Source organism: Hoplias malabaricus, chromosome 14 (genome assembly GCF_029633855.1).
Source record: "Hoplias malabaricus isolate fHopMal1 chromosome 14, fHopMal1.hap1, whole genome shotgun sequence".
Taxonomy (NCBI): domain Eukaryota; kingdom Metazoa; phylum Chordata; class Actinopteri; order Characiformes; family Erythrinidae; genus Hoplias; species Hoplias malabaricus.
In genome coordinates, this window is record NC_089813.1 from 28185305 (window position 1) to 28211426 (window position 26122).

General features: G+C 36.4%; 1 protein-coding gene across 1 annotated transcript; it reads left to right on the top strand.

The window, feature by feature from the left end:
- Positions 1–2872: 2872 nt before the first annotated feature.
- On the top strand, positions 2873–24555 carry ccdc22 (coiled-coil domain containing 22). Its single transcript, XM_066643813.1, has 16 exons — positions 2873–3229; positions 3996–4173; positions 4903–5035; positions 5637–5743; positions 7133–7217; positions 7325–7494; positions 9551–9763; positions 12038–12229; positions 14098–14217; positions 14310–14426; positions 19105–19206; positions 19693–19800; positions 20522–20617; positions 20723–20782; positions 22479–22553; positions 22871–24555. The coding sequence occupies exons 1-16, from the start codon at positions 3180–3182 to the stop codon at positions 22982–22984; spliced, it is 1920 nt and encodes a 639-aa protein (XP_066499910.1). The 5' UTR covers positions 2873–3179; the 3' UTR covers positions 22985–24555.
- The last annotated feature ends 1567 nt before the right edge of the window (positions 24556–26122 follow it).

A 26122-nucleotide genomic window follows, 5' to 3' on the forward strand; every position in this document is an offset into this window, starting at 1 on the left:
TTTAAAAAGAGTCATATCCATTATTCATCAGCACAATACAGTTTTAGAGTTGAATTCTTATATATGAGTTTACATGAAGTTTATATATTAAATTCAAGGCAATAAATATTTCCTCAGTTTTGTCCAGTTTTTAGCATATCTGATAACTTCTTAGTTTCTCTGTAGTTTCCTTTCTGTTCCCAGTCTCTGGGCTAAAATTATTGCTGCAAATCTCCGCCCCTGCCAGACCACCACTTTCTAATTACTTTCTGAAAAACAGCCTTGGCAAAATGTTTAGATTCTAAAAATGTTAAAAACTGAACATGTCCACATATGTGAGATCCCATTTAGAAAGTTGGAAACAACATGCCAGACATATAATCACCTCTGAATGGAATGATTTTACTTGTGTTTTTCAGTGTTGGGATTAATTTTGCTTGATTTTTTTTATTAAGAAAAAAAAATGACAGTGCCACGTAGAGAGAGTATGATGCAATTCAGTATAAGGGAAAAGGGATCATTAATCCAGAGGTGCTTTAAACTTCAGACATCTGCTTTTTCCATTACCCAATATTTTCAGTATGTTCTTTGTCCTTATTGACATACTGTAACTCACTGTTATTTTTGTTTCATTTTTCATGTTTGGTTGGATTCTGTTCTGTTTCTAATTATATTCTCATTACTTGGCCATCAGCCATGACTCTGTTTTCAGATTTGGTTTGCTTTCTCTGCAGGACAAATAGGAGTGCTGTCCTCTGGTTTTTCTTTTATAAATAAAAGGAACCTTGTCTGTTTTAGAAGGCAAGCATTGTTTGAACATTTTTAATCGGATGTAATCACTTAAAGTCTTTACATTGCTTTTACTTCTGGGTCTTTATGGGCTGGTTGCCTGAACACAGAATTTATTATCTTTATTTTTCTATCAGTGGAAATTCAGAAGCCTGTAAAATCCAAGACTAGTCTTAAAGGTGACATTAATAATTTTAATTAATTCCAAGGGTGTTTCCTCATCATTTGCTAGCTCTCCAGTCAGATTGTGTGCTTGAAATCAGTCTGATGTGTTTATTAAGTTGAACTTCAGCCATATACAAACAACATTTTTTGTCCCTCAAACAAAAGGTTACACTTTAAAAGACGCAGAGCATCTGAACATAAACAAATCAGAGAGAACAGCATTTCCCCACAATCGTAGACATTCCCTTTAATCCCTCTCTGGGAAACCAAATCAATGGCTAGACTATTATTTTCCTCTTATGCTATCCACACAGGAATTACCTAGACTTTGTTATCTTGGTCTAATTTTAACCTGACAATAAGGGCAGATCATTTTAGAGGCATAGTGTGGTCAGCAACCTCCTTGCAGAGACCATAACATTTCAGCACAGTGGTTTCAAACATTCAGAGATGTAAGTCACTAAAACATTATTTACTGCAGAAAATTTTAGAGAACAAATTTACCCTTGCCATGTTGTCACATTATGCTTTGTAATAGCAAGTTGTGTGTATGTGTGTGTGTGTGTGTGTGAGAGAGAGAGAGAGAAAGAGGGAGAGAGAGTGGACAAGTGCATAATTCTAAAATCTTTTTTTTGGCTGCCAGAGGGCACAAAATGCTCTTGAACAATATCAAACATCATGTGCTTAATTTGTTGTCTATATAGTAAATAACTATTCTAATGTATTCATTAAATTGTATCTATTCATACCTATTTAAAGTAATGTTGATTATTATACTTAATTCTTGATAAATGAAAAACAGAAATGGCTCACTTTATCTGTAATTTTCCAAGAGAAATTTTCTAAATCCAGATAAATATACACTTTTACAGATGACAGGCAATTTCCAGCACATTTAAGTTTTTTAAACAAATTTCCATAATCTGATCAGTATGAATCTTGCCAACAACAAGTATTTCAGTTACTTTGTCTAGGGTAAGTGTGTTTGTCAAAAACAAACAAACAAACAAACAAACAAACAAACTGTCAAATGATTATAGTTATAAAGGTGTATTCTAATATATTTAAGTATATTTTGGCTCCGTACTTTCACTTTTAATTATATGCTTTTGAGATTCTTTCACATCCCTATCATGCAAACCCGATAGCCAAGGATATTTGGCACAAATGTGGCACATCTGCAGTTCTCCTAAGGCCCATGTTTGGCCTGGAATGATAACGTTGACCCAGGGTGAATCTGCCTACCCCAACTTACCCACAGTTCCACCGTGGGCCAGATGTTGATATTTCATCCAGCCCTGACAACATACCATAACACAAGTCAAGCCCAACTCATGACATTTGGCCCATACATCGGCCACAACATTTGCCAGTGCCGATAGATTTGGCTCAAATATGCCCGTTGTCTGAGAATTGTCTTTATTTGTTTATTTTATCCAGCTTGTTTTACAGACTCTTAGAATAAAGCTATTATTCAAACATCACTGAAAAACGATAGTCATGCATGGTTCAAAGTCCGTTTGAAATCAAGATTTTGTGGTTTCATTTTTAATCAGCTTGTTCAACTGCTTTGACACTTATTTGAATAGCGCCTGGATATAGGAGAACACTACATGCACTAGTTTAAATTGTTGTAGATTTTATAAATTTGCGTTTTACTCCTTTCATAGGCATTATGCGTTTGCATGGGTTGTGTTTCCTCTTACAAAATTTTTGATATAAATTACTTCCCACACAAAGAAAGTAAGATAGCAAGAAAGCCGTATGGGGTCATCAGATCCGTGAGCACGTGCTCTAGCGTCATTTTAGTCATGCGACTCGGGTCGAGGGGGGCTTATGGGAAAGAGAGTTTTTAAGGGCAATTTCTCAGTGTACAGACTTCAGTAACCCAGGCAGCGCTAAAACTTCATTTCCCGGCGTGCACCAGTGCGGGCACTCCTTGCATATGACTTCCTTTTTCACGTTTTACAGAAATTGTCGATTAGACGCTAAAGGCGAGCGTGATAGCGGTGTCTGAGTGTCTGACAGGACTCCGCGGAGCTTTACGGTGCTCCGAGGGGAACACTCAGAGACAGAAGTATGATGGTTCATCGGCGGTGTCAGCGGCTCGGCGCTGTTGTTTACATCGAGCTGTGAGAGACTCCCACTGTTCATACTGAGCTGCTCGATTGAAGTCGGTGTTGTAGTCCAGTGGAGGAGCCTAATGCCTAAAAAGGTTTAACAGTTGTATTTAAACGCTTTCAGTGATGGAAGAAGTTGATCGGATTTTAATCCACTCTCTCAGACAGGCGGGCACGTAAGTGTTTATGCACCTTCACTGGTCATGACTCCAGCCTGCTCCCAGCTCTGTGTGCACGTTTAAAATCGTTTTGTAACTCATCAATGAACCAATTTATTCTCCATAGAGCGAGTCCCTCAAATGGGGTGGCCATATTTAAAATCAGCTACTAGTTGTCAGTATAAAGGTCGTTTCATAAGGTGAAGTATCTTAGGACTAAAATGACTGATTGCTCCTTTAAGACAACTCACATTTATTTGGGTGTTAGGGTGTGTGATGCTGCTTGACACATTGCGAAGGAATTAGCAGTTTTTCCACAGTGGAGTAAACCTAAAGGGCCCATATCACACTTTTCTAATGCATATTGTCCCTTCAGGCCCATGTATGACATGACCCTTATGATCTCTGTTCTGATTGGCTGCTCAATATTGTGCCTCATTCAAAGCAACAGTCCATTGTGTATAAACTCAGTATGAAAGGTTTGGCCTAAACAGCTTGAGTCTGAGTAGGTGGATATCTCCAGCAATTGGTTAGAGGTTACTGAATTCACAATACACAACATGCATATGTTAGTTTCCCTACTTTGGCTATGCTAAATGGGGAGTGGTGTTTTTATTTATACATTTATAATAAAGCAATTGTCAAAAAACTTGCAAAATAGGTCCTTTCTGTAACAATATGGGTGCTTTTCAGTGGTGTTTGTACTTTCATGTATGCCCTCCTGTCTATTTCTATGTCCCTAAATATGTCTTTCTGATGAATAACAACCACTCCTCTCCTACAGAGACATTGATGAAGATGTGCAGAGTGTTAAGCAGTTCTCCAGTGAGTTGATAGTGGAGGCAGTGGTGCGATGTCTGCGTGTGATAGACCCTGGTGTGGGCAGTGGTCTGTCACCCTTGTTGCCCCCTGGCATGTCTGCCCGCTTCAGGCTGGGAATGAGCCTGGCTCAAGCCTGCCAGGTGTGTGCTCTCTGTATCCTTGAGTACTGGGTCTTGTCCGGCAGCTAGAGAATTTAACTCCAAAATAGAAAACATAAAGACAAACAATTTGTTGAATGTTTTTTTAAATTACAGCCCACAATGCATAGTTTAGAATTAATAAATATGTAGTGCATAATGCAAGTTCATAGTGTATTTATTATTGATGATCTCTGCCTAGTAATACATCTGTAGTGTAAATTAACCTACAGAACATTCATACATGGTCTCTCAGTAGCACTGACAGAACTGAAAACTTTAGTAGATGAGTGCTTTTTTAGTTTCAACCCACAAATTTTAAGATATGTTTAGCTTATAAAGGGATATAACATTTTAGAGCTTTTTGGAAGTTTGTTTTTTCTTTCATAAATCAATGTTTCATGGCAAAAGTGCAATAAATTGTTTTATATAACTTCAAAGAAAACATGTATACCCATAACTGTGATAAATCCAGAGTCAGAACAGTTTTTTGTTGTCTGTGAGCATGTGCCTTTGCATAGATTACTTAAATATTCTAGTAAGAGATGCCATATGGTGCCCTAATTACCACAGAGTGTAATAAAGCGTTAGGTTTTCTTGTGCAAATTGGTGAAACATTGTACATATTTAAAAGTTTTTTTTTTTGCTGAATTTTTGAACCATTATGTATTATTGTAATTGACCTATTTTTGTCATTGACTGGTTGGTGATATGCCTCATGTTTGTGTGTAGGACCTGGGCTATAAGGGTGAAATAGGCTACCAGACCTTCCTTTACAGCAATGAGCCAGAGATACGCTCTCTGCTCATGTACCTGGTGGAGAAGCTGCCCAGAGAGAGTGCAGAAGCATCAGACCAGCCAGCAGGTAAACCACTCTCAGATAAAGACATTAAGTGGCTTTTCACCAAAGGTGATTGAGGTTGGGGGGAAAAGTGTGACTCATTTCATTGTGTACAGGAGGGCTTCAAGGGCAATCTGATAAAGTACCTTAGGGGGTCTCCCATTCAGCTCCAGTTTAGACAGAAATGTGAAAAGAAAGCTATACTACCTTTACATGAATTCCTTTTTATATACTTTATTCTCTGTAGAATGTTATTGTTTTCCTTTTTGGAAAATGTCCAAAATCAACTCCATTCAACATTGTCTTTTGTGACTTTCTTTTGGTGGTTTTGTGGTTTTGATCGTGAACGTTTAATTGTTTGAGTCAGCAGGGGAGAGATCATTTTTAGACATTTCTGTTTGTTTGTGTTTCCGCCAAATCAGAGCTGTACAAAACTTTTAATAGCTATAGTTTTGTAGCTACACTTTGAGCTGCTTGATGTTTCCTGATCACATTGTACATGTTGCGTCTTGATTTTAAAATGTCTTGCAATGCCATTATAGACTAAATAGCAACTTCCAGGTGTACAGTCAGTTAGCTTTGTTCTTCATTCTCTGCGATTCCTGACACATCCCTCCTCCCTTAGGGAAGTCTGCTCTCCTGCAGAAAGCCATTGCAGCCCAGATTAAAGCTCAGCTGGCCTTGCCTTGGCTTCCTCCGTCCTGCAGACTGCCCCTCCACTCCAAAACACAGGTATTAAATTAAATGATAGTTATTTAACTCTTAGAAGACTAGAACTGTTACTGTAATTTCCTTATGCTATCTAGATTACATATTTACCAAATATACATTCACATATGCATACATTTTAAAAAATGTGTATGTAGACGCATCTGACATTAGGTTATCTTTTCCCGTATTATGGTCTAGTACAAAGAAAATAAAACTCCTTCTCTACTTGGTAAAATATCTTATCGCGTTTAGTGTCTGCACGTTTGACACCATTTCTTCTCGTTTCCATGAGTCATAGTGAGGACCAGACTGAGCCGCTGTAATGACATTAGATATTCAGTATTTCCTTAATGATCCTTAATGAAAATTTAAGAGATAAATTAAATTATTTTTAAATGTATCCAGTGTAGAGGGAAATTAATTTGTCATATATTTTGTAAAATAAGTGAGCATCAAAACTCCAAAAATTAAAAATGTGATCTATCAAATAATCAGTTTTAACATGCATCCTAGTTCAGGTTAATGGATCTAATTAATTGAGCCACAATCTAAATCGATCTAAATAAAATATATGCACACACTTGATACTGAAGTAAATGTTCATAATATTGATTGGTTTGTATTGCTGACAGGCTGAGCAAGGCATGTGTGTGTATGTGAACTTAACATACTCTATTTAAGGACCTGATATTGTTTAAACCAAGGGCTTACAACTCTAATATTTTTATAGTTATATAAATGACTGGGCTATTTTAAGTAATGATGTACTATTGAAAGGTGTGTATTCTGAACATCCAAAGCAATGTTTACCAATAATTTCTAGCCAACGTTCTAATGAACAAAAAGGTCCATGTGCATTGTCCGAGACTAAGGCCAACTTTAGCACTCTGTACCACAGTTTCTCTCAAAGTCCACACTGTCTACCATAATTTTACACAACCTATGGTGATTTCTTCACACTCTTTTACATCATGCTTTGCTTCTGTGGATCACTTATCAATTGAGGAAGTTTGCAGTGAGGTTGGGATATCATTGTTCTTGTACTGAAATTCTCTTGTCCTAAACACCTCTGCTTTCACTTTATTTTTTTTTTAATTATTTCTAGCTGAAATCATGCACAAATTTAAAAACTTTCCTTAACTTGAATAAAAAACCTGCCTATTCATATAGGACCTGTTATTTATTGGAAATTAGTTCTTAACCAGTAGCATTGGTCAGAGATGTCAAAGAAACGGTTGGTTAACAGTTCATAGGTTAATCTTTGGCATCCCTAATCTAAAGTAATTTGTACTGCTGTATGATATTTAGCTGTATGCTTGGAGTTTTGAAAGATACAGAGATTAGTTTTTATCCAAATCTGTTATTAATGCTGCTAATGTCAATATCCATACAAACTGAATTTGTTCTCAGAGCCCAGGTCCCTGTCATAATTTCCGTGCCCAGCCGCTTAGTCTCCCATACTCTGTGAAAGCTCTTACCAAGAAACAAACACAAGGTACAATTTATCTGATCTTGACATTCCTACCTTTATTACCACATTACTACATACATAAATACACACAGAGATCGTAGTTCTTTAATACTTACTTACATCCCTCTCAGATTTGAAGGAGTACTGGAGGGAGCATTTGCTTCCTGTAACGACCCAGCCTTCCCAGCATGCCTCAGTGCCTGCCTCTCTGTTGGAAAACCATGTCTCTGAGCTCAGCATGGCTCAGGAGTGGGAGAACGAGTGGAACAGCCAAGGTCTTCTCTCCAGACTCACTCCTGAGGTGTGTAATCTAATGTATCACATTAGTAAAGTGAAATCACAGAGATGTAAATGTGGTCATTAGATAGTTCAGTATCTAATTTTACAGGTACTGCAAGTGTAGCGCAGTCAATTAAAAGTTAATATAATCATGTTTTTTATTTTTGCAGTGAAGCCACAAGACTGAATAATCTTAAAGAAAAAAAGCTTTTTTTTAAAATATGTGAATACGGACAGAATAATGTTACTTAGCTAAAATCCATAGGAGCCTGAATTCTATACATACCCTTTAGGCAGAGTGTATGCAAAACACGTGGTCTACACATTGCTAATGAGCTTTTGAGCTTTACAGCTTGAAATATTTGTTTAAACCTGGTATCATATTCAGCCCAGTTTGAACATAATTTTCCAAATATGTATCAGGCTTAGAGTTCATGTTTCACTTCTCAAAATCAGTGTCTCCTACTTTTTGACATTTGATTTTCCCTGCATTTCCCCCTGCTCTAGTTGTACTGATTTCTTTACTCTGTTTTCAGTACTTTAAATGAATTTTAATCTGACATGCAGGAGTCATGTGTTTGTGAAAAAATGTATGTGTGGGAAATCCTTTGATTAGTGCAGTCTAATGTAATGAAAAGGAATTGTGTTTGGTAATGTTTTAATGTATATACATGTTTATGTTTTATATATGTATGTATGTATGTATGTGTGTGTGTGTGTGTGTTTTAGGATGACATATGTTTAGTCGAATAACCGGAAGGTTGCTTATATTAGCCTTACAACTAGCAAAAAAAAAAAATACTTTGGGGGGGCTGTTAAAATATATGACAGGAGTAAAGAAATAGTACTGTCTCCTTCCTGCTCATTCATGGCTTAAGTGCCCTTAAGTAAGGCAATTCTCCAATTGCTTCAAAGGCACTGGGGATGGCTGCCCTCTATTCTCTCTCGCTCTTTCTCTGTGTGTGGGTGTGTGTGTGGGTGTATGTGTCTGCGCGCACATGCTGTCACTGCACCCAGTGCAGTACTTTGTGTATGTGTGTGTGTGTGTGTGTAATGGATGAGTTAAATTCAGAAGACACATTATGTTGTACACTGTAGAGTGTCAAATTAATGCATGTTTACATGTTTTAAAATCCATGTCTTTTTCTCTATTTGTTTTTCCTTAAGATTTGGACTTAAAATATGATGTATTTGGAGTCAGATTGAAATATGGTTATCAGATCTGTTTCTGACAGAATAGTCAAAATACAAGATACAGTAAATTAGTAAATTCTAATAAGCTTTTATTAAATACATGTTATATTAGCTTCTTAGAAACCTGCTACACAAGTCTTGGCTGGTTGTTTACATTTAAGAGTGAGAGGAAAGCTTATTTTTTAAAAGTCTAATCTGTACGATCAAGACGTCAGCTGCAAAATGAATGGCATTTTAGATATTTTCTGTTGAAGAAATTTCTGTTTAGATATTTTTTCTGGGGTGAAGTTAATATTTTATGAGCAAGCATGCTATAGCTGGAGTACCTTTATATGAAAAATGTTGTTTTCTCCTGTTGTTCCTCTTCAGTTATGACTTGGTAAAGAAGAAAACATTTTAAAAAGGTACACGGTGATGTCCCTCACAGTAATGAGACATTCAGCATGTATTACCTCTCCACCTAGTCTGCTGCGCCCCCATGCTGACCTTTCGCACCTCACCTCGATATTCATTCTATTTTCAGGCTGCACACTAGCCACTTGTCTGAGATGTGGAAAGTATTCCTGTGCCCTAAAGTCAACAAGCACTAATGCTAAGCTGTCATTTATTAGTCTGAAGCCAGCAGTGTGCAGTTGACACTTTTGCAAAACGTTTGGGTGAAATTTAGCTTATTTTAATGTTTAAAGGCACAGGAAATGTCTTAAATATCAATATGAAAGTGGGGAATTTCTAAAACGACATACCTAAACTGAACCTGGTGTTTGTATTTATCTTCTGCTGTAAGCTTACAATTTTGCAGTCGATAATTTGGAGAGTGAAATTATGATGATTCAAATTGAATGCTTAGTCTTGTTGAATTCATTCCCTCATTTTTTTTGCTGTAGGACTACCGCTCCAGGAAACGAGTGAGGCTGCAGAAGCGGATTGAGGAGCAGCTGAGGGCAACTGCACAAACTCGGCCTGACACACATGGAGCCACCCGCTCGACCTCTGACCTCGCTGAACTCCTGAGCTCCTTTGGAGGGATGGCCACAGGAGGAGATGTTCTGACCAAAGGCACCCGCTTCACCCACTCTGAGAAATTCACTTTCACACAGGTACACATCATACATATTTTAAAAATTTATACCAGTTACTTAAATGGAATCCTTGTCCTTATGTTCCTCTGGGGGTGCAGCAAACAAAGGACTGATGACAAATGTACTAATTAACGACATTTTGCAAAGCAAATATACCTCTATTTAGCACCACATTTTTGCATTTAAAGGCAACGTTGATGATTCTAGGAATGTGCTGTTCTCTCTGGTTTGTTTACATTCAGAAGCTCCATGTCTTTTAAGGTGGAATAGTAAGTTTGAGGGGGGAAAATTACTCTTTTTAACATGGCTAAAATTGAACTTGTTTGTAAGTTTTTATTCACTGATTTAATTACCACAGAAACCCATTTGTAATTTGGGTTTTTTTTTGTACCCCTTTCGAGTTGTATTAACTTTCATAAATTTAGCAGTTCCTCTGTGTCTGATCCACTTGCATCAGTGCAACACACACTAACACCCCACAACATGGATGTCGTTAGCCCTGGTTTAGGGGGGCTTTAGCCCCCTCTAAATTTTACTTAGCTATCCAAAGTCTTTCATTTTCAAAATCGGTTCTCTCTGTATCCATATTAACAATGTAATGAAACTTGGGCACGCTAGGACCTGGGGGATCTGCTTCTTGCGGTGCATGTCCATTTCGATGCCATTGGCTGTCAGTCTGTATTGCTTTCTTGACAGAATACGCACACGTAGTGTTGCCAACCATCACTTAAAACGAGGGATTGTCCGGTATTTGGACACTAAAATATCCTTTCCGTTTTGAATACAGGTCGTGTTTTGTTCCCTGTTTTTGAGGTCACACTGTTATGGCAATGATTTGAAACAGAAACACGATGCTCTCTCTCAGCCGGAGCGAGATTCTTCACAGGTCCTAAACATAGAACGCACTTTTCATTTGGTCATCGCCTTTATTTATCCAATCAGCAGTCAGTGTTATCTGTCCATAATTCAGTGCTTCAGCCAATTAAGTCACAGTCCCTCCTACAGGGGGTTGTTTTGCGGCAGCACTGAAAGCAGTGGGTCCATGCTGAAACACTGGGAACAATAGCTCTGCTTTTAGATAGAAATAATGTTAGCATCATTCTCCCTCAACACATCACAGATGGATTATTTTGAATAAAAGTTATTCTTACATAATACATAAAAATCACATTAGATAATTTCATATAGAGTAACAATAACACTAAGAAACCAATGGCATAGATTTGCTCTTGACTTTGGTGGGGACCTTTGAATCTACCACTCAACACCCCCCCCCCTTTGCGATAAAACGACAATGAAAGAGAACTGACAACTGACAGTTTGTTCTACAGTTAATTTCCAAACCATCTTATTCATAACTACAGATGATTTTAGCCTGCTCTTATTATACTCATTTCATTAGAGAACTTTGCGTGACTTACACATTTCTTTGAAAGATAGCTCCTTATGTCCACCTTCTTCTTTTTTGCTGCACAGTAATACTCCCTTATGACTGGAAAGTTTTCTCTACACAGAGACTCACATGACAGCAGGGAAAGGCACAGCTTGTCCCCTGGCCCCTGTCTTCCTTTTTTTGATTTCAGAAAGGTGGCATCCCTACGCACACTGTAAATGCAGGGAAAAGGTGTAGTGAGTTTCAGTGAGTGTCATTTCAAGACAAAATGAAGAAAAAACATTAGTTGAATCCCTGATACAACCTTTAAGTAACCAAATTGAAAAGCCACTGATGCACTAGTTAAAATAGCACTGTGCTAGCAGAGGAAACCTGATTATTGATTAACACAAAGTAAGCCTGCTTAAAAAAAGCAGGTAAAATGTTCATGCATTAAATGCTGTATATAGGGCAGACTGAATTGATGTTGATGTTCTTTTCTGATGTTATGACTGTATATTTAACAGATACATGTTCATAATAAGATTTAGATATTTACATTTTTTTTTGTAAAGGCAGCAGCTCCTTGTGGCTTTGGTTAATCTGTACCTCGTCAAAGAAATTTGCTGCCATGAGTATTTAATAAACTATGGAGAAGTGTGTCTGAACTTTTATATATATGACAGTATATTATTTCAATAAAAGCATTTTTTTATATAATATGTACTAGAACTAAAATAATAATGTTATATTTATATAGCACCTTTCTAATACCCATCGTTACTTAAAAAAATAATATTAAAAATGAATATAAAACAAAGATAAAAAATAAAAATAAATAAATACATGACGTGTAGAAGTCCCTGCTGATACAGGTCAAAACTGTTGCTGTGTACAGACTTGAAATATCTATTTTGCAGGAGCCTGAAAAAGCAGCCCAGCAGATGGCAGCAGCAGTAAGTGCACTTCCCAGCTCCCATCAATCAGAAGAGGACATGAAGGCCCAGCAGGAGGTGGAACTGTCTGGCCTGCAACAACAGCTGCAGAACCTGTCTGTCCACATGGATGAGGTGGATGGAGACATCAGGCAGCTCACAGTGTCCATTCATCAGGTAATAACCACAACACATTTTTACAAAATATATTTTTACTCTATTATTGACCAGTGGGTACATGAAAAGGGGTTCCGTGTGAATGTAGTTTACTCACGTGTCAAAAAAGCAAATTGTTTATGACCAGTAAATTGATTTTTGTTATCACAGTCAACAAATCTGAGCAATTCAAAGACTGTTTAGTGTGAACCACAATTTTACTTTAGTTTCTTGAGTGAGAACTTTGTACGAGTCCAGAGAAAAAGAGTAAAATTCTCCCCTTTCATGGCAAGAATGCTAAAATACTGTCTAGGACACAAAGCCAGGAAATGCTTTAACCCAGTGTTACAATGTTTTTTATGAAGTTAAATGTAGATTATAGGACATCACTGAGGTGCATCATCAAATCAAATGTATATGTATAGCACTTTTTACAACCTGATGATGTTGCAAATCAGACACCAAAAATTCTAACAGAATCAACTTGCACAAGCCAACATGAGTATGTAAAGCAAACGTGACAGTGGGCAAGGTTATTACACACTAGATGCTAGAGGAAGAATCCTTGGGAGGAAACAAGACTCACAAGGAGTGACCCATCATCCTCTTGTCAAACAAACTGTAAACAAATGAGTTTTATTTAAGGCTGCATAGGTAGAAACAGCCTTAGAGCCTGAGTGAGTTGTGGAGATTTTGGTATGGTCTGTGCAGAATCAGTTCTTATCCTGTAAACATGTGTTGATGCATTGGCATGACAGATGCCCCAGATATGAAGTTTGGCTGGACAGGAGAGCAGTCATTAACAAAGAGAAGAGTAGAAAGATACAACCTACAATGATCTACAACCTTTATCTAAGATGAAAGGATAATTCCTAAAAGCCTAGATTTAAAGATTTAGACTAAATCCCAAACATAAAATGAAACTTTATTCCAAATTTGGGGGGCTTTATATGAAAAAGCTCTTCCCCCACTGAAGCCTTTTAAATTATTGGACTACTAGAATGCCAGCCTGTGATATAAGTGTATGTGGTGGTTCATAGCAGGAAATAAGGTCATAGGTCATATGTCAGTAACAGATTTTATAACCAATACAAAATTTGACTGGAAGCCACTGCAGGTTGATAAAACTTCTGCTGTGATCAAATTTATTGGTTTTTGTGAGGGAAAAAAACGTCAGTAATGCTGTCACACAGAACCAGAGTTCTGGGGTTGTGGATTCAAACCCCACCTCTGGTCACTGTCTACAAGGACAGGGTATACAAGTTTGATGTGTTCTCCAAGTGTCTGTGTGTGAGTGAATGCCTCAGTGTATGATGCAGTGATGGACTGGTGCCCTGTTCAGAGGGTATTCTGCCCTTCATCCAATGACTTTGGGTATTATAAGTTGAGAATACTGGTCTAGAAAATACATGGATGCAGCTGAGGCTGAGTGTAAACAATTAAAAAGTAGGTGGGGAAATTTTGATCAATTTTTTTCCTTTTTTGATGAACTGCAGTGTCAGATTGCAACTGAAAGACTTCCAGCTGGAGTTATCTTTTTAAAAAGGGAATAGAAACTTGAGAATCATAAATAATATTAAGTACAAACGATCAACAAAAGTACATTTCATACAGCTTGTTCAGCAATGTTCAATATTCAGTTTAGTTTCAAAGATGAGTTTCATTTTTGATTATCAGGACATCATATCAGCAGTTAATCACAAAGTGTTGTTTGCATTCCTTCAGACAGAAAGAGCTGTGATTCATTGGTGTCTGCTATCCCATAAATTGTAGACTAAGAGTGACTACGAACATTGTGGTGCTGATTGCCTAGTGTCATAATATTTTACATGTCATGAATGTATAATAGGCAACTAATACTGTGAGTTTGTGTGTTTTTTTTTTTTTAGGTGTCAGATGAGCTGAATCAGAAAGAGTTAAACAATTCAGAAAAGGCGGACTCAGTCAGGGTGAAGAAACAGACCATAGACCTCCTTCCTGATGCTGAGAACAACCTGGTCAAGTTACAGGTAGAGGAAAAACCCTATACACTATAGTTTATAAATACATTTGTTAATTTGCAATACTTCAGTGTTTGTGTGTGTGTGTGTGTGTGTTTCAGAGCTTGGTAGAATCTAGCGCTAAGAGAGTTGTTCATTTGGCTTCACAATGGGAAAAACATAGAGCACCACTTATTGACGAACACCGTCGACTCAAAGAGCTCTGCAGTAATAGAGAGGTAAAGCCATTTTATCATATGCTGATGTTTTTAGTAAATAAGTAATCTTTATTTGTATAGCACTTTTCAAAAACAAAGCTACAAAGTGCTTCACATTTAATAATGTAATGTAATGTACACAAAATAGTAAAAAAAAAACACACTACCCATGATCAAAGTTCAAGAAAGCTAGAGAATAAAAATAGGTCTTAAGGCATTTCTTAAAAGAAAATGAGAACTCAGAGAGTCTAATATCTAGGGGAAGATTTTTTCACAATTTAAGTGTGCACACAGCAAATGCTCAGTCTCCCTTTCACTTTAGTTTAGTTTATGGAACAACAAGCAACCCTTTATTTGTGGATCTCAGTGACCTTGTACTTATGTGGGGAACTAACAATTCACACATATATTCAGGCACCTCAGCATGTAATGCCATAGAAGTAAGAACCAAAATCGTAAAATCAATTTGATACTTCACTGGCAACCATTGAATAGAGGCTAGCACCTGGGTGATGTGATCCTGCCAACTGGTTTTAGTTAAAAGCCAAAACTCTTGCCAAAGGTTTAGGTTTATGCAGGTATACCGGGCATTGCAATAATACATACATGAGAAAACAAAAGCATGGATAACTCCCTCCAAGTCCTGAAAAGACCATATCTGTTTGATCTTTGCAATATTTCTTACTTGCAAAAAACAGGACTGAACAAGCTTCTTTATATGTAAAGAAAATAGTAACTGGGGATCAAAAACAACACACAGATTTTAGTAAATGCATTCACTCTAGATGTGAGTGAACCAAATGTCACCGGCAAATCCCTTGGAATGCTGTTAAAACCAACAACAATTACCTGTTTTATCATTTAATTTAAGGAAGTTGCAATTCATCCACACTTTAACAGTGTCCATGCACTCAGTAAGATTAGTTAATCTACTGAGGTATTCCAGCCAATGGAGAGATACAGCTGTGCATCGTCTGCATAAAAGTGAAAAGAAATATTAAAGCACCTAAAAAGGATGCCAAGAGGAAGCATATAAATTTAAAATAAAATCGGGCCAAGAATGGAACCTTGAGGTATCCCACATGTAAGATCAACCACAGAAGTCACTGTATTTCCAAAAGCCACAGAGAATTTTCTATTTGATCAATATGATAAAAACAAACTAGTGTAGTCCCTGATATGCCAACACATTGACTAAACCTGAACAGAACACCTCTCCAGCAACAGAATACATACAACTATTGCTTAAATCTCACAAGTGCTGGTTTCAGTGCTTTTTTTTTTTTTTTTTTTTTATGAAATCCAGATTGAAAACTTTTCCATCACATGCACAAGTTGATCTGCAAGTATCTTCTCCAAAAATTTTGAAATGAAAGGCAGTTTAGAGATAGGCCTATAGCTTGAGCAATCATTAGGGTCAAGGCCTGGTTTCTTAAGACATGGCTGCACAAAGACTTCCTTAAAACAATCAGGAACACACCCAGAAATAAGAGCAAGATTCACAATATTTTGCAAATTGAACTAACAAACTCTAAAATGTTTTTAAGAAAATTTGAATGAAGAACATCATGAGGTCTGGAGGAAGGTTGTTAGTGCTGCACAATCTCTCTCTGGGCTGAACTGAGTCAAAATACAACAGGAAGAGCATCAATACACATGGACGATGAAGGAATGTTAGGTCTGATAACAATAATCTTACATGTTTTCTCAGAAGCATGAGTATTCAGCATAGCACCAGTGATGAGAGAATCAATAGTAGAAAACAAAAACCTTGGATTATGCTTATTAGCCATAATTAAACTATTCAAATATGAAGCTCTTACATCCCTAAACTTATTGTTGTACAAAACCATAAAATCTTTTATGTACAAAAAATGGACCTGAAGCTAAGACTTCTTCTATTAATGCTCTGCCTGTCTGCACTCTTTTCAAATGCACCACGTCACCTTTGATGCAAGAAGAGGGATTAGTTAAAGGTTTTGATCTTTTCTTATATGGAGCCACATTATCTAAAATAGCTGAACATAACTGACTCTTCATTAAAACAACAATGTGTTTCACATTGGATTCTCAGTTTTAGATTGAAAGACAGACTCAAAGATAATGCCTTTATGGTCAGAAGCACGTCTTCCAACTGAAGGGAATTTAGGTTGAGTCGCAGAGTAAAAACCAAATCCAAATTATGAGTCGGGCCGGGCACGTTGTACAAAATTAAAAGATTCAACAATGTTTAAAAATTCTGAAGTAAATCCATTTGTAGCATTATCTACATGGATATTAAAATCCCGCACTAGCAGCACTTTATCATAATCAATAACAATAGAAGCCAAAGAAATCTGAAAATTCTGATACAAAAAACACCCATGTGACTTTGGAGGTTGGTAGAGTACAGAACAAAACACTGGCTTTTCACTTAAAACCTTAAAAGCCAGCTGCTCAAAGCTTTTAAAAACACAGACTGACAAAGGAGAAAAATGAAAAATGTTTTTAAAAACAGCAGCAAGACCCCCCCACCTCGCCTACTTAATCTAGGACAGTTAAAATGTCTATAGTCCGATGGAAACAGTTCAGTGAGTTGGGAGCTCTCTCCTGGTTTAAGCCAGGTTTCAACTATACTTTTGTTCTGCATAAATAATGTCTGTCCAACTTCAGACCAATCACAGTCGTTGTGGTCCATGCGATGCATAGTTAAAATTTTGGACAAGAAAACATTGTTAGAACACTGGGACTGACCATGAGTGGGAGAGACAGCTTTCTTTCTGCGGCTTCTTTTCTCTGAGACGGAGCATATTTATTTAAACAATAAACATGTCTTATGAATGTATGACATGGGACCAAAGGCGCGATTGGACCCAGAAATGGTGAAACGTGACGTGTGGCACCACACTTATCAAGCAGATACCAGCGATTTTGCCGACCTCCCTCAGCTTGTAGAAAATGTACATTACTTTTCCTGATGTTTTAGGTTTTTTGCCATGGTGTTGTTTCAGGATCGGTAATGAGATATTTAGGCAGGTATCCTATCGAAAATACCAAATAATGGAAAAAAATCCAGTGTTTAATGTTCTGAACAATGTCTTTTGGGAGATTTTGTATAAACATAAATATATTATATTGCTGACCAATTTAAAGAGTTTATTATTTTAAAGCTTAAAGCATAACTCACATATATCATTAAAAAATGCACCACATCAGCTGCAAATGATTAGACTATCATTAAAGAGGACATTGAAGGAGGCTGTCTTATTTAAACCTCAGACATTAGTTTGATTTGCCCTTGGTTGCTGAAATGGTATCACTATGCCGAAATCTAAAGAGATCATTTTCCGGACAGTAGAATTGTTGATTTCTAAGTGGTGAACATTTAAACCACCTGCCAACATGGCCAGGTTAGGCCATCCTCACAAGTTTAGTCCAAGAGCAGAACGCAAAAGATAGACCGCATAAAGAAGTCCCAAACAATCCCAAAATGTCATCACGGGACCTACAAGTGGCTCTTGCCACAGTTGATGTCGAGGTACATGCATCTAGCATCAGGAAATGACTTGCTGTCAAAAGGCATCAGGGCAAGACTAATTTGCCAGAAAGCACATAGACAAAGACCAGGACGTCTGGAACAATGTGCTTTGGACAGATAAATCCAAAGCTGAATTATTTGGGCATAGTATCAGAAGACGACCAGCACAGAATTTGAGGACAAGAAACCCTTACCAACCATGAAGCAGAGAGGTGGAAATGTCATGGTTTGGGGCTGATTTCTTCAGTTTTTTATTTGTTTAGTTATATAAGCTCCATTTCTCGATACTGTTTAAATGAAACTCAAATGTTTATATGTTTAAATATGTTCAAAAAGACAAAGATTATTAAGGAGTTTTACTTTTTCACATGACTGTATGGTGTATGATACGGGGTGGTTGGACACCTCTAGTGTAGAGGAAGATATTTGAGTTTCAACCCTAGTTGCAGAAGTATAAACGCTTGCAATGGTGTAGGCTCTGTGTCAAGTCAATGTAGAGATAGAAATCAGACAAATCAAACAGCCTCCTCTCCCACATTTTCTTCGCTGCCATTTTCTCCGGTTACACTGTCACCCACAGCAACAATCTCAGAACAAATCTCAGAAGGAACTGTCAGCTTCAGGAAAGGTGGGGGAAAAAGCTTTTTGTGAATTAATCACAGTCACTGAACCAGAAAACACCTCCATACGCCCTCAAATATGAAGCAAATTATCATGATGCATAGGTAATAGCTGTAAACACTTGACAAAACAACAACAATAATAAAAACAAACACAGATCAGGTAGAAGCACACCTGACGTGAAGTCACCACGTACCTGTGCCATCGTGCTTAGTGGCGTAAAAGATGATAGGAAACCTACAGTCTTTTAAAGTGTTTTTTCACAATATAAGTTACCCTTTAATTAAATGGAAATGCAATATAGCTAGAAAATTCAAAATATAATAATAAGTAGTTACTTACACTACCAAACAAGCTTTGAAATCACTTATCGTTTTAATAAATAAAGGTGGCATAGGGTATTTTAAGATGATTTGTTCAGGTTTTTGGAAACAGCAAGAATTAACAGAATTAACAGCTGAATGATGTACTAATTTTATGTGCAGCAATTACATTATATGTTATATGCCATTTTAGTTGTTTGTTGTCCTCAAAAATGACCACTTCTCTCATTTTTACTAGATGGAGTCCTCCAGGAAGTTATCTGAAATTAAGGAACTTCATGATAAAATCCGACAGTCTGCTGAAGAGGCCAAAAAAAAGGAGAGCCTATATAAGCAGCTGGTAGGGGATTTTGTTATTTGTAATGTTAATGGTAATGTTTGTAATGTTAATGTTATTTAAGGTAGCATTAATAAAGTTATTTATTATATTTTATGATATAAATGCCATAAAAACCTAAAATAATATGTTTTACATCTGTTGAAGCAGCCACACATTTCCAGAGAGGCACTTTGAAACTACTTGTGTTGAAGCAATCTGAAGAACCCAGACAATCAATTACAGACTGCATATTTTGAGCAAACTGTACAAAACTGTATAAAATCAATCGGCACCTGTATTTTAAACATTTTTTTCTTGGATTTAGTACTCACTACCTGTTAAACACAAGACCAAAATATTGTTCCCCTTTTTCAAGATATATATAAAATTGTACAGACAAAATGTGAGTCAACAGGAAATAGTGTTTTGTTGCTATGTTCAGGAAAAATCTGCCATCAAATATATTGAAAAATGAAGTATTATACTATATCTGTGCTCCTGCAACAGATTACAGAGTATGAGACTTTGCCTAAAGATGTTTCTCGCTCAGCCTACACTATGAGGATCCTTGAGATTGTCAGCAATATTAAGAAACAGAAGGAGGAAATCACAAAGGTATTTATTCAATATTGCTTCAGTCTCCATGATTTCCTAAGGTCATACCAACTGTGCATTTAGATCAGCAGTTTTCTGACTCGGGAGCCACAGGGAGGCGCTAAAGTAACTGCAGAAAGATCTCAGAAGTTCAAAAAGAAAATAAAATCTTTGAGAAAATCTGAGGACGCAACTCTCATAAGGATGTCTTTAAGAAAATGCTTTGGTAATTTTTAGGTATTATTCGTGGTACAAATTGAATATTTGCCTGTCACAATTTTCATGGGTTCATGTTTTTTGTATGTGCAGGTCAAGTGTTAACAGTACAGAATGCTTAGTATAGGAACAGTGTTCTGGTAAGATGATAGTGTACTGGTTCTTGGTAGTGACTGGTGGGAAGCAGTTGGTTGGGGGTGTGCACATTGGTACTTGTATATAAAGAGTACATTCAGCAAAGAAGTTTGAGAACAGTTGGCCTAGATGTTCTATGTAAAATTGGGAATAATTGATTTCAATAATGTAACAAAAAATCTTTTAATGCATACACATGTGTGAAATGCTTCTGACAGTGTAGGCTTCTAATTTCAAGTTACAGAACACAATTTAAAATGGTTTTAGAAGATAATGAAATCTCAAGGCAGATACTTTGACATTAGATTTTTAATATTAATAGATCATAGCAGTGCATTGCTTTTTGAATCATCATTTAATAATTTAATCTTGTAATATGTGTTTATGGCAGATACTGTCAGATACTAAGGAGTTGCAGAAAGAGATTAATGGACTGACAGGAAAGCTGGACAGGACATTTGCTGTAACAGATGAGTTGGTTTTTAAGGTAAGTCCTCAGCAAAAATATGCTTTTAGTAGCTGTCAAGCAGAGTAATGATTCCTGAAGTGTACTTAAGTTCAGTATTAATAATCTGTGCCATTTTCTTTGTAGGATGCCAAGAAAGATGAATCTGTTCGTAAGTCTTATAAGTACCTGGCTGCCTTACATGAGGTGAGGGCTCTACTTGTCTAATATTTTTTTAACATCTTCTCATATATATATATATATATATATATATATATGGCAGTTATATGATATTGCCATACCTGGTAACATTTGTAAACTCTTCTTTGTTTTATAAAGCATGTGGTTATTTTATTCAACATAATAGGGAACTTATTCCAACAAACCAAAATAGGTTCAAATGTAAAAGATTTCAGTTTAAATTCAAGGTCTTGTTGCTATGCAATTTTGATTCTTTATGCGACTGAGTGTTTATTAGAGGTTCAGTGCAGTTGGTGTAAATCATAACATAACGCCCATGCTTATGTATATTCTTGGACATGATATTTTTTATTTGTGTGTAACTTATTATAAATTTGTTTCATTTTTCAAATTTTCTGTATTTGTTGTTGCTGTATTTCTGTATTCAGAGTTTGCTGTGACATTGTATATTGTACAGAAATCTACCATTTCTGTTTTTACTTAGAGGGATGGTGATAGTAACAAGGGGTTGTGCTGTGTAAAACACAAGTATAGCCATATTATTTGCTATCCAAAATGACCACTGCACAATACATCTCTGAATATAGGTTAGCTAACCTAGCACAGTAATCACTGTTTCCTTTTCAGTCATTAAGATCAATGGTGCTTTATCAGGAATCTATTGCTTGTAAATTTAGATAAGATTACACTTTATTGACCTAGAAGGAAATTGCAGCATCACAGTAGCATACATATTGCAAAAGAACAAACATATATTAGGTAAATATACAGGGGGATGTGGTGGGGTAACAGAACTTAAATCTCTAAAGATGAAGTTACAAGAGTAGTATAATTTTATAAATATGTATTTGACATTTACAAGAATATCTGCAGGCTTTCCACTAATAAAATATGCAGTAATAAACTTTTATTAATGTATTACCAAAAGTAGCATCAATCACTTTATTTCTGTCTGAAGTTCATAATGAAGTGAAATTTCCATTGCAATACAGGTTCAATAATAGAGCAGAGTTCATTATAACATACTGTGAACTATGCAGTATATTTCAGCACAGTTCACAAAGCAGGAGGTCAGTAGTAGCTCAAAGCAAAAAGACTCATTGCACTGGGAAAAATTCCATGATGGGTCTGCTTACAGTAGGGACACTACTTAAACTGCAGTATTTAAGTTGCTTGATTCTTTGTAATTAAAAACAAGGTCACACAATGCCATCACTTAATACTACAAATTGCAAAATTTATGGAAATTATTTTTTCCTTAAAATTATTACAAGGTGGTTAATATTTTTCTTATTAGAATGATTCAATGTTTGTTTTCATTTTGTTTATCTAGAAAAATATGCAATTAATGTAGATAATTTCATTTATTTGAGCTAAGCTTCATGACACAAGAATTTTCAGCTTTAATTTTTTTAAAAATGCTTTGTGTTATATAAGATTTGTTTATTTGCTATCAAGTACAACAGCTGGGTGAAAATCATGTAAATAATGTGTCAGTGTCATGGTCACCAATGGTAGTAGCAGTGCATGAATGAGTTAAAAGCGAGCTCCATAATGTGCTTCATATGTAAACTCTTAACATCTCGTTACCATCAGTTTGAAAAATACAGGTTTAAAGGAATTTTAAATTATGTGGATTTTCTCACCATATCGTTTATTTATTACATTGTTTCTCAATATGTCATTCATCATTTCCTCTCAGAACTGCACCCAGCTCATTCAGACCATCGAAGACACAGGCACCATCATGAGAGAGATCAGAGATCTAGAGGAACAAGTGAGACTTTACTTTTCTATTCTTGTTTACCTGTAAATAGCTACAGCTTCCAAGTTTCAGACATTAAAGAAGTTCTAGATATGACTATTTTCCTTCATAATTTAGCGAATTTGTACTCTTATCACCACTTTTTGGTTACATGATTATACATGCAAGGGCATGTACCTGCAGCTCCTTCAACTATCACACATTCTTAAAAAATAAAGAGAATATCCTGCTCTGTACAGTAAATATAGTAGTGTGGAAAAGTTTTGCTATTTTTCATTCCTTGTATTTTTCCATATTTGTCATTGTCCTTTCTTCTTTCCATTTTGCAGATTGAGACTGAGAATGGTAAAAAGACGCTTAGTAACCTGGAGAAGATTCTGGAAGACTATAAATCTATTCGTCAGGAAAACTCTGCCCTAGCTGCCAAGATCAGGGAAGGCTAATTTTGAACTGGATGTCTTAGCGGGTACTACAGAGACTATGATTTAATGTCATGGTAAAGCTAGTGTCACTCCATCTCTGAGCCTACAAGCCTTCCATCATCTTTTATTCATTTTCTGATATACAAAGCTACAATATTACTTTCTGCTGGAGATGTGGACACAAGACTTTTTTGTATCAAAATGACACAGATTTACTTTGTTGTGAGAATGTTAACAGATATTAACGCCAGTCATCTGAATGAGATGTTTTTGTTTTGTTCTGGGGTTTATATTGGCCTTGACTGCAGTGGTTCAAGGAGGACCAGCACTTATGCTTTTGCCTTGTAAAAAAAACAGCAAGATTTGCAATACACAACAACAACTTCATTGTGTAGATAAACGTCCATTAATTTGTGACTGCTGATTTTGTAACAGTCATATCCATTTGTGAAAACAACTTTTTGCACATGATTCTTTTGCAAAAAGTATATGAGCCCAGATCAGTTGCTGCGGTTCTGATAGATAACCGAAGTTTACAGTGTTTATCTTTGTCTTTAACATTTATCAAGCTAAAAACGATACACTTTGTTTCCATTTGACCCCCATCTAATACCATGGGAAGAGAAACATTAGAAAGACTGATATTTCCAATCAAGTTTTATCTCAAATTGAGCTTTGAAGGAACAAGTTGAGCTTTGAAGGAGCCAATCTCTATTGTTTGATTTTAAATGTTACGCAAAAATAATAATTGCCATTCTTTTTCATTATTATTAAAAATCACCACATGTCTTACATCCATGTGAACATCCTGTTCATCTTTAATGTGCCACAACTAGTGCGCTGTGACTTACCAATTTAGCACCAAATTCTTGAACACATGATTTATCACTGTTCAAATGAATGCTCTAACTTTTGTCTAATGTACAGAACTGAACTGTGGGTCTTTCTGGAATGGAAAGGTTCAGGACGTTTCTTTTATACTGAAGTCAAATCCATGTCTCTCATTTGATTAAAGAGAATGCAAAAGGAATTCAGGGCTGAAAAATATTTCAGTTTTTGTGTACTTTTACATACTGATAATATATCATCAGAGAAAATCTGCCATGCATGTGCAGTGTGTTCACTAGTGCTCTCTCTCTCTCTCTCTCTGTGTGTGTGCGTGTGCACATATGTGTGCATGCAGTTGTGCTTGAGGAAGAACAACACAAAGGGGGAGTGAGTTAAGGACTAGTTCTTGTTCACCTTAAGCAAATATAAAAAAGCAACATAACCTTCGGTTTTACAGGCTTAATTAAAGGTCAAAAATATTTCCCCTAGTGGTATACAAGTAGAAACAAAAATCTGGTTTAGGCTGGCGTTTTATATGGACATCTGCTGTTGTTGTTACTTAAAAGCTTTTAATATGTGGATTTTTTTCCCCCACAAATTTTATCTTTATAGATTTTGCACCCCTGTATGTAACAAACTGGGCCTGCGATTATTACACATTTGACATTTTCTCATTTTGGAGGGGTAGAATTTACCAGGGCACACAAACTATGAATGTTTAATGCAAGTTAGATAAAAGGGGAAACCATGATATTGTATAATTATATTATTGGGAGAACTAACTGTTGTTGTCCATTTTAATATTATAGTTATATTGTAATATGATCAAATCTTCTCATGATGTTAATATTTCTTACATATTTGTATACAATTGTAAAATAGAAAGGAAGTAATCTTTAATGGCTATAAATTACCGTGGGGCTCCAATGAAAGTTTCTTTGATGGCTTTTATGATATATATATATATATTTATATATATGTATACACACGTTTTTCTTAAGGGGAAATGAGTGTTTGTTTACCGTTTCCAGAGCTGATGTGATATTCATCAGTGTTATTCTAGTTTGGGGACGAACTCGCCTCTAAAAGCCACGTCAAAGCCCAGTCTCTGTGCGGAGAGATAAGACTAAACCTAGGACTAATCACAGAGTACAGGAAACAGCACGTTCCCTTCAGTCTGTTTTCTTTATCGGCGAGGGGAGAAGTACATCTTCCGGAAACGGCTGCGTGAACGAATCAATATGTTTCAGCTGTTCCATATTTCTGAAACAATTGTACTCTAAGTTTCACATTTTTTTCGAATGGGTGTCGCCTCTCGAACCCAGCTCGACCACCTTGTCTCGAACTGGAACAAAACACTCCATTCTAGCGCGCTGCAGTCACGTAGCCCATGTACACGAACGTTCTGCCAATCAAGCAGATGTTTGGCCAATCTCTTCACCTAGAACACGCCCCGAACCGCCTTACGCGCCACGTATTGGCTCAACTGGCACGTAAACACTTCTCTGTCCCTGCACGGAATCCCTTACTCATCGAAAACACATCCTTGACACTCATTGGCTAAGAACCACAGCAACCGCTCTCTGGTGGCGTTTTAATTGGTCGGAAATATGAGTGGGCCCCGCCCTGTTCTTTTTTGTGTAAAGAGGCCCCTGCTTGAACGGCATGGGCATTCGGCTCTTTTAAGTGTATCATATTGAAGGACTCGACTCGCCAATAAGACTCTCCTCCAAAACGGTTCTCCATTTAGCATAGTTATTTAAACTTTTTTAAAGGGTTTAGAATACCAAAGTCGATTACTACCATTTCGTATGCATTTGTCAATGTCCCAGACTACAGCCAACTGTCAAGATTGTGATATTTAATAATCCTAATTCTTCCATTACTCAATTCTTTTGCCTTAAAAAGTTAATAATTAAGGATAGTTCATATTATGCATTATTTTCACAAATAACAAAAACATTTTATTACAGATTTCCCCAATGCACTCAATTATAATAAATGACTCTACAAATACTGGTTGGCCTTAGAACATAGTGTTTTGATATCTAACCAGTTTTGATAGGTTTAGCTATGGGCTAATGTTAACAAAATTACAAGGAAGTAAATAACTATATTGATTTACTTTACCCCTCCAATGAAACTCAAGTGTTCAACCTTGATAACATGTTTATGCTTGTTTTTTTGTTTTTAATATACCAGAAGAAGATACACTGGCTCTAAAAGTTTTCGGCGTCATCACTGAGCATTTATGATTTCAAAATGAGGTGTTCAAAAGGGATGAATTTAGACGGACAACGTTTCCTAAATCACAAACCTAAGAAACCAGTC

Bases quoted from the DNA above. Each gene is read 5' to 3' on its own strand.
- ccdc22 (XM_066643813.1), top strand. From the start codon at position 3,180: ATGGAAGAAGTTGATCGGATTTTAATCCACTCTCTCAGACAGGCGGGC. The intron at 3,230-3,995 runs GTAAGTGTTTAT...CCTCTCCTACAG, and splicing joins TCTCTCAGACAGGCGGGCAC to AGACATTGATGAAGATGTGC. The intron at 5,036-5,636 runs GTAAACCACTCT...CTCCTCCCTTAG, and splicing joins AGCATCAGACCAGCCAGCAG to GGAAGTCTGCTCTCCTGCAG.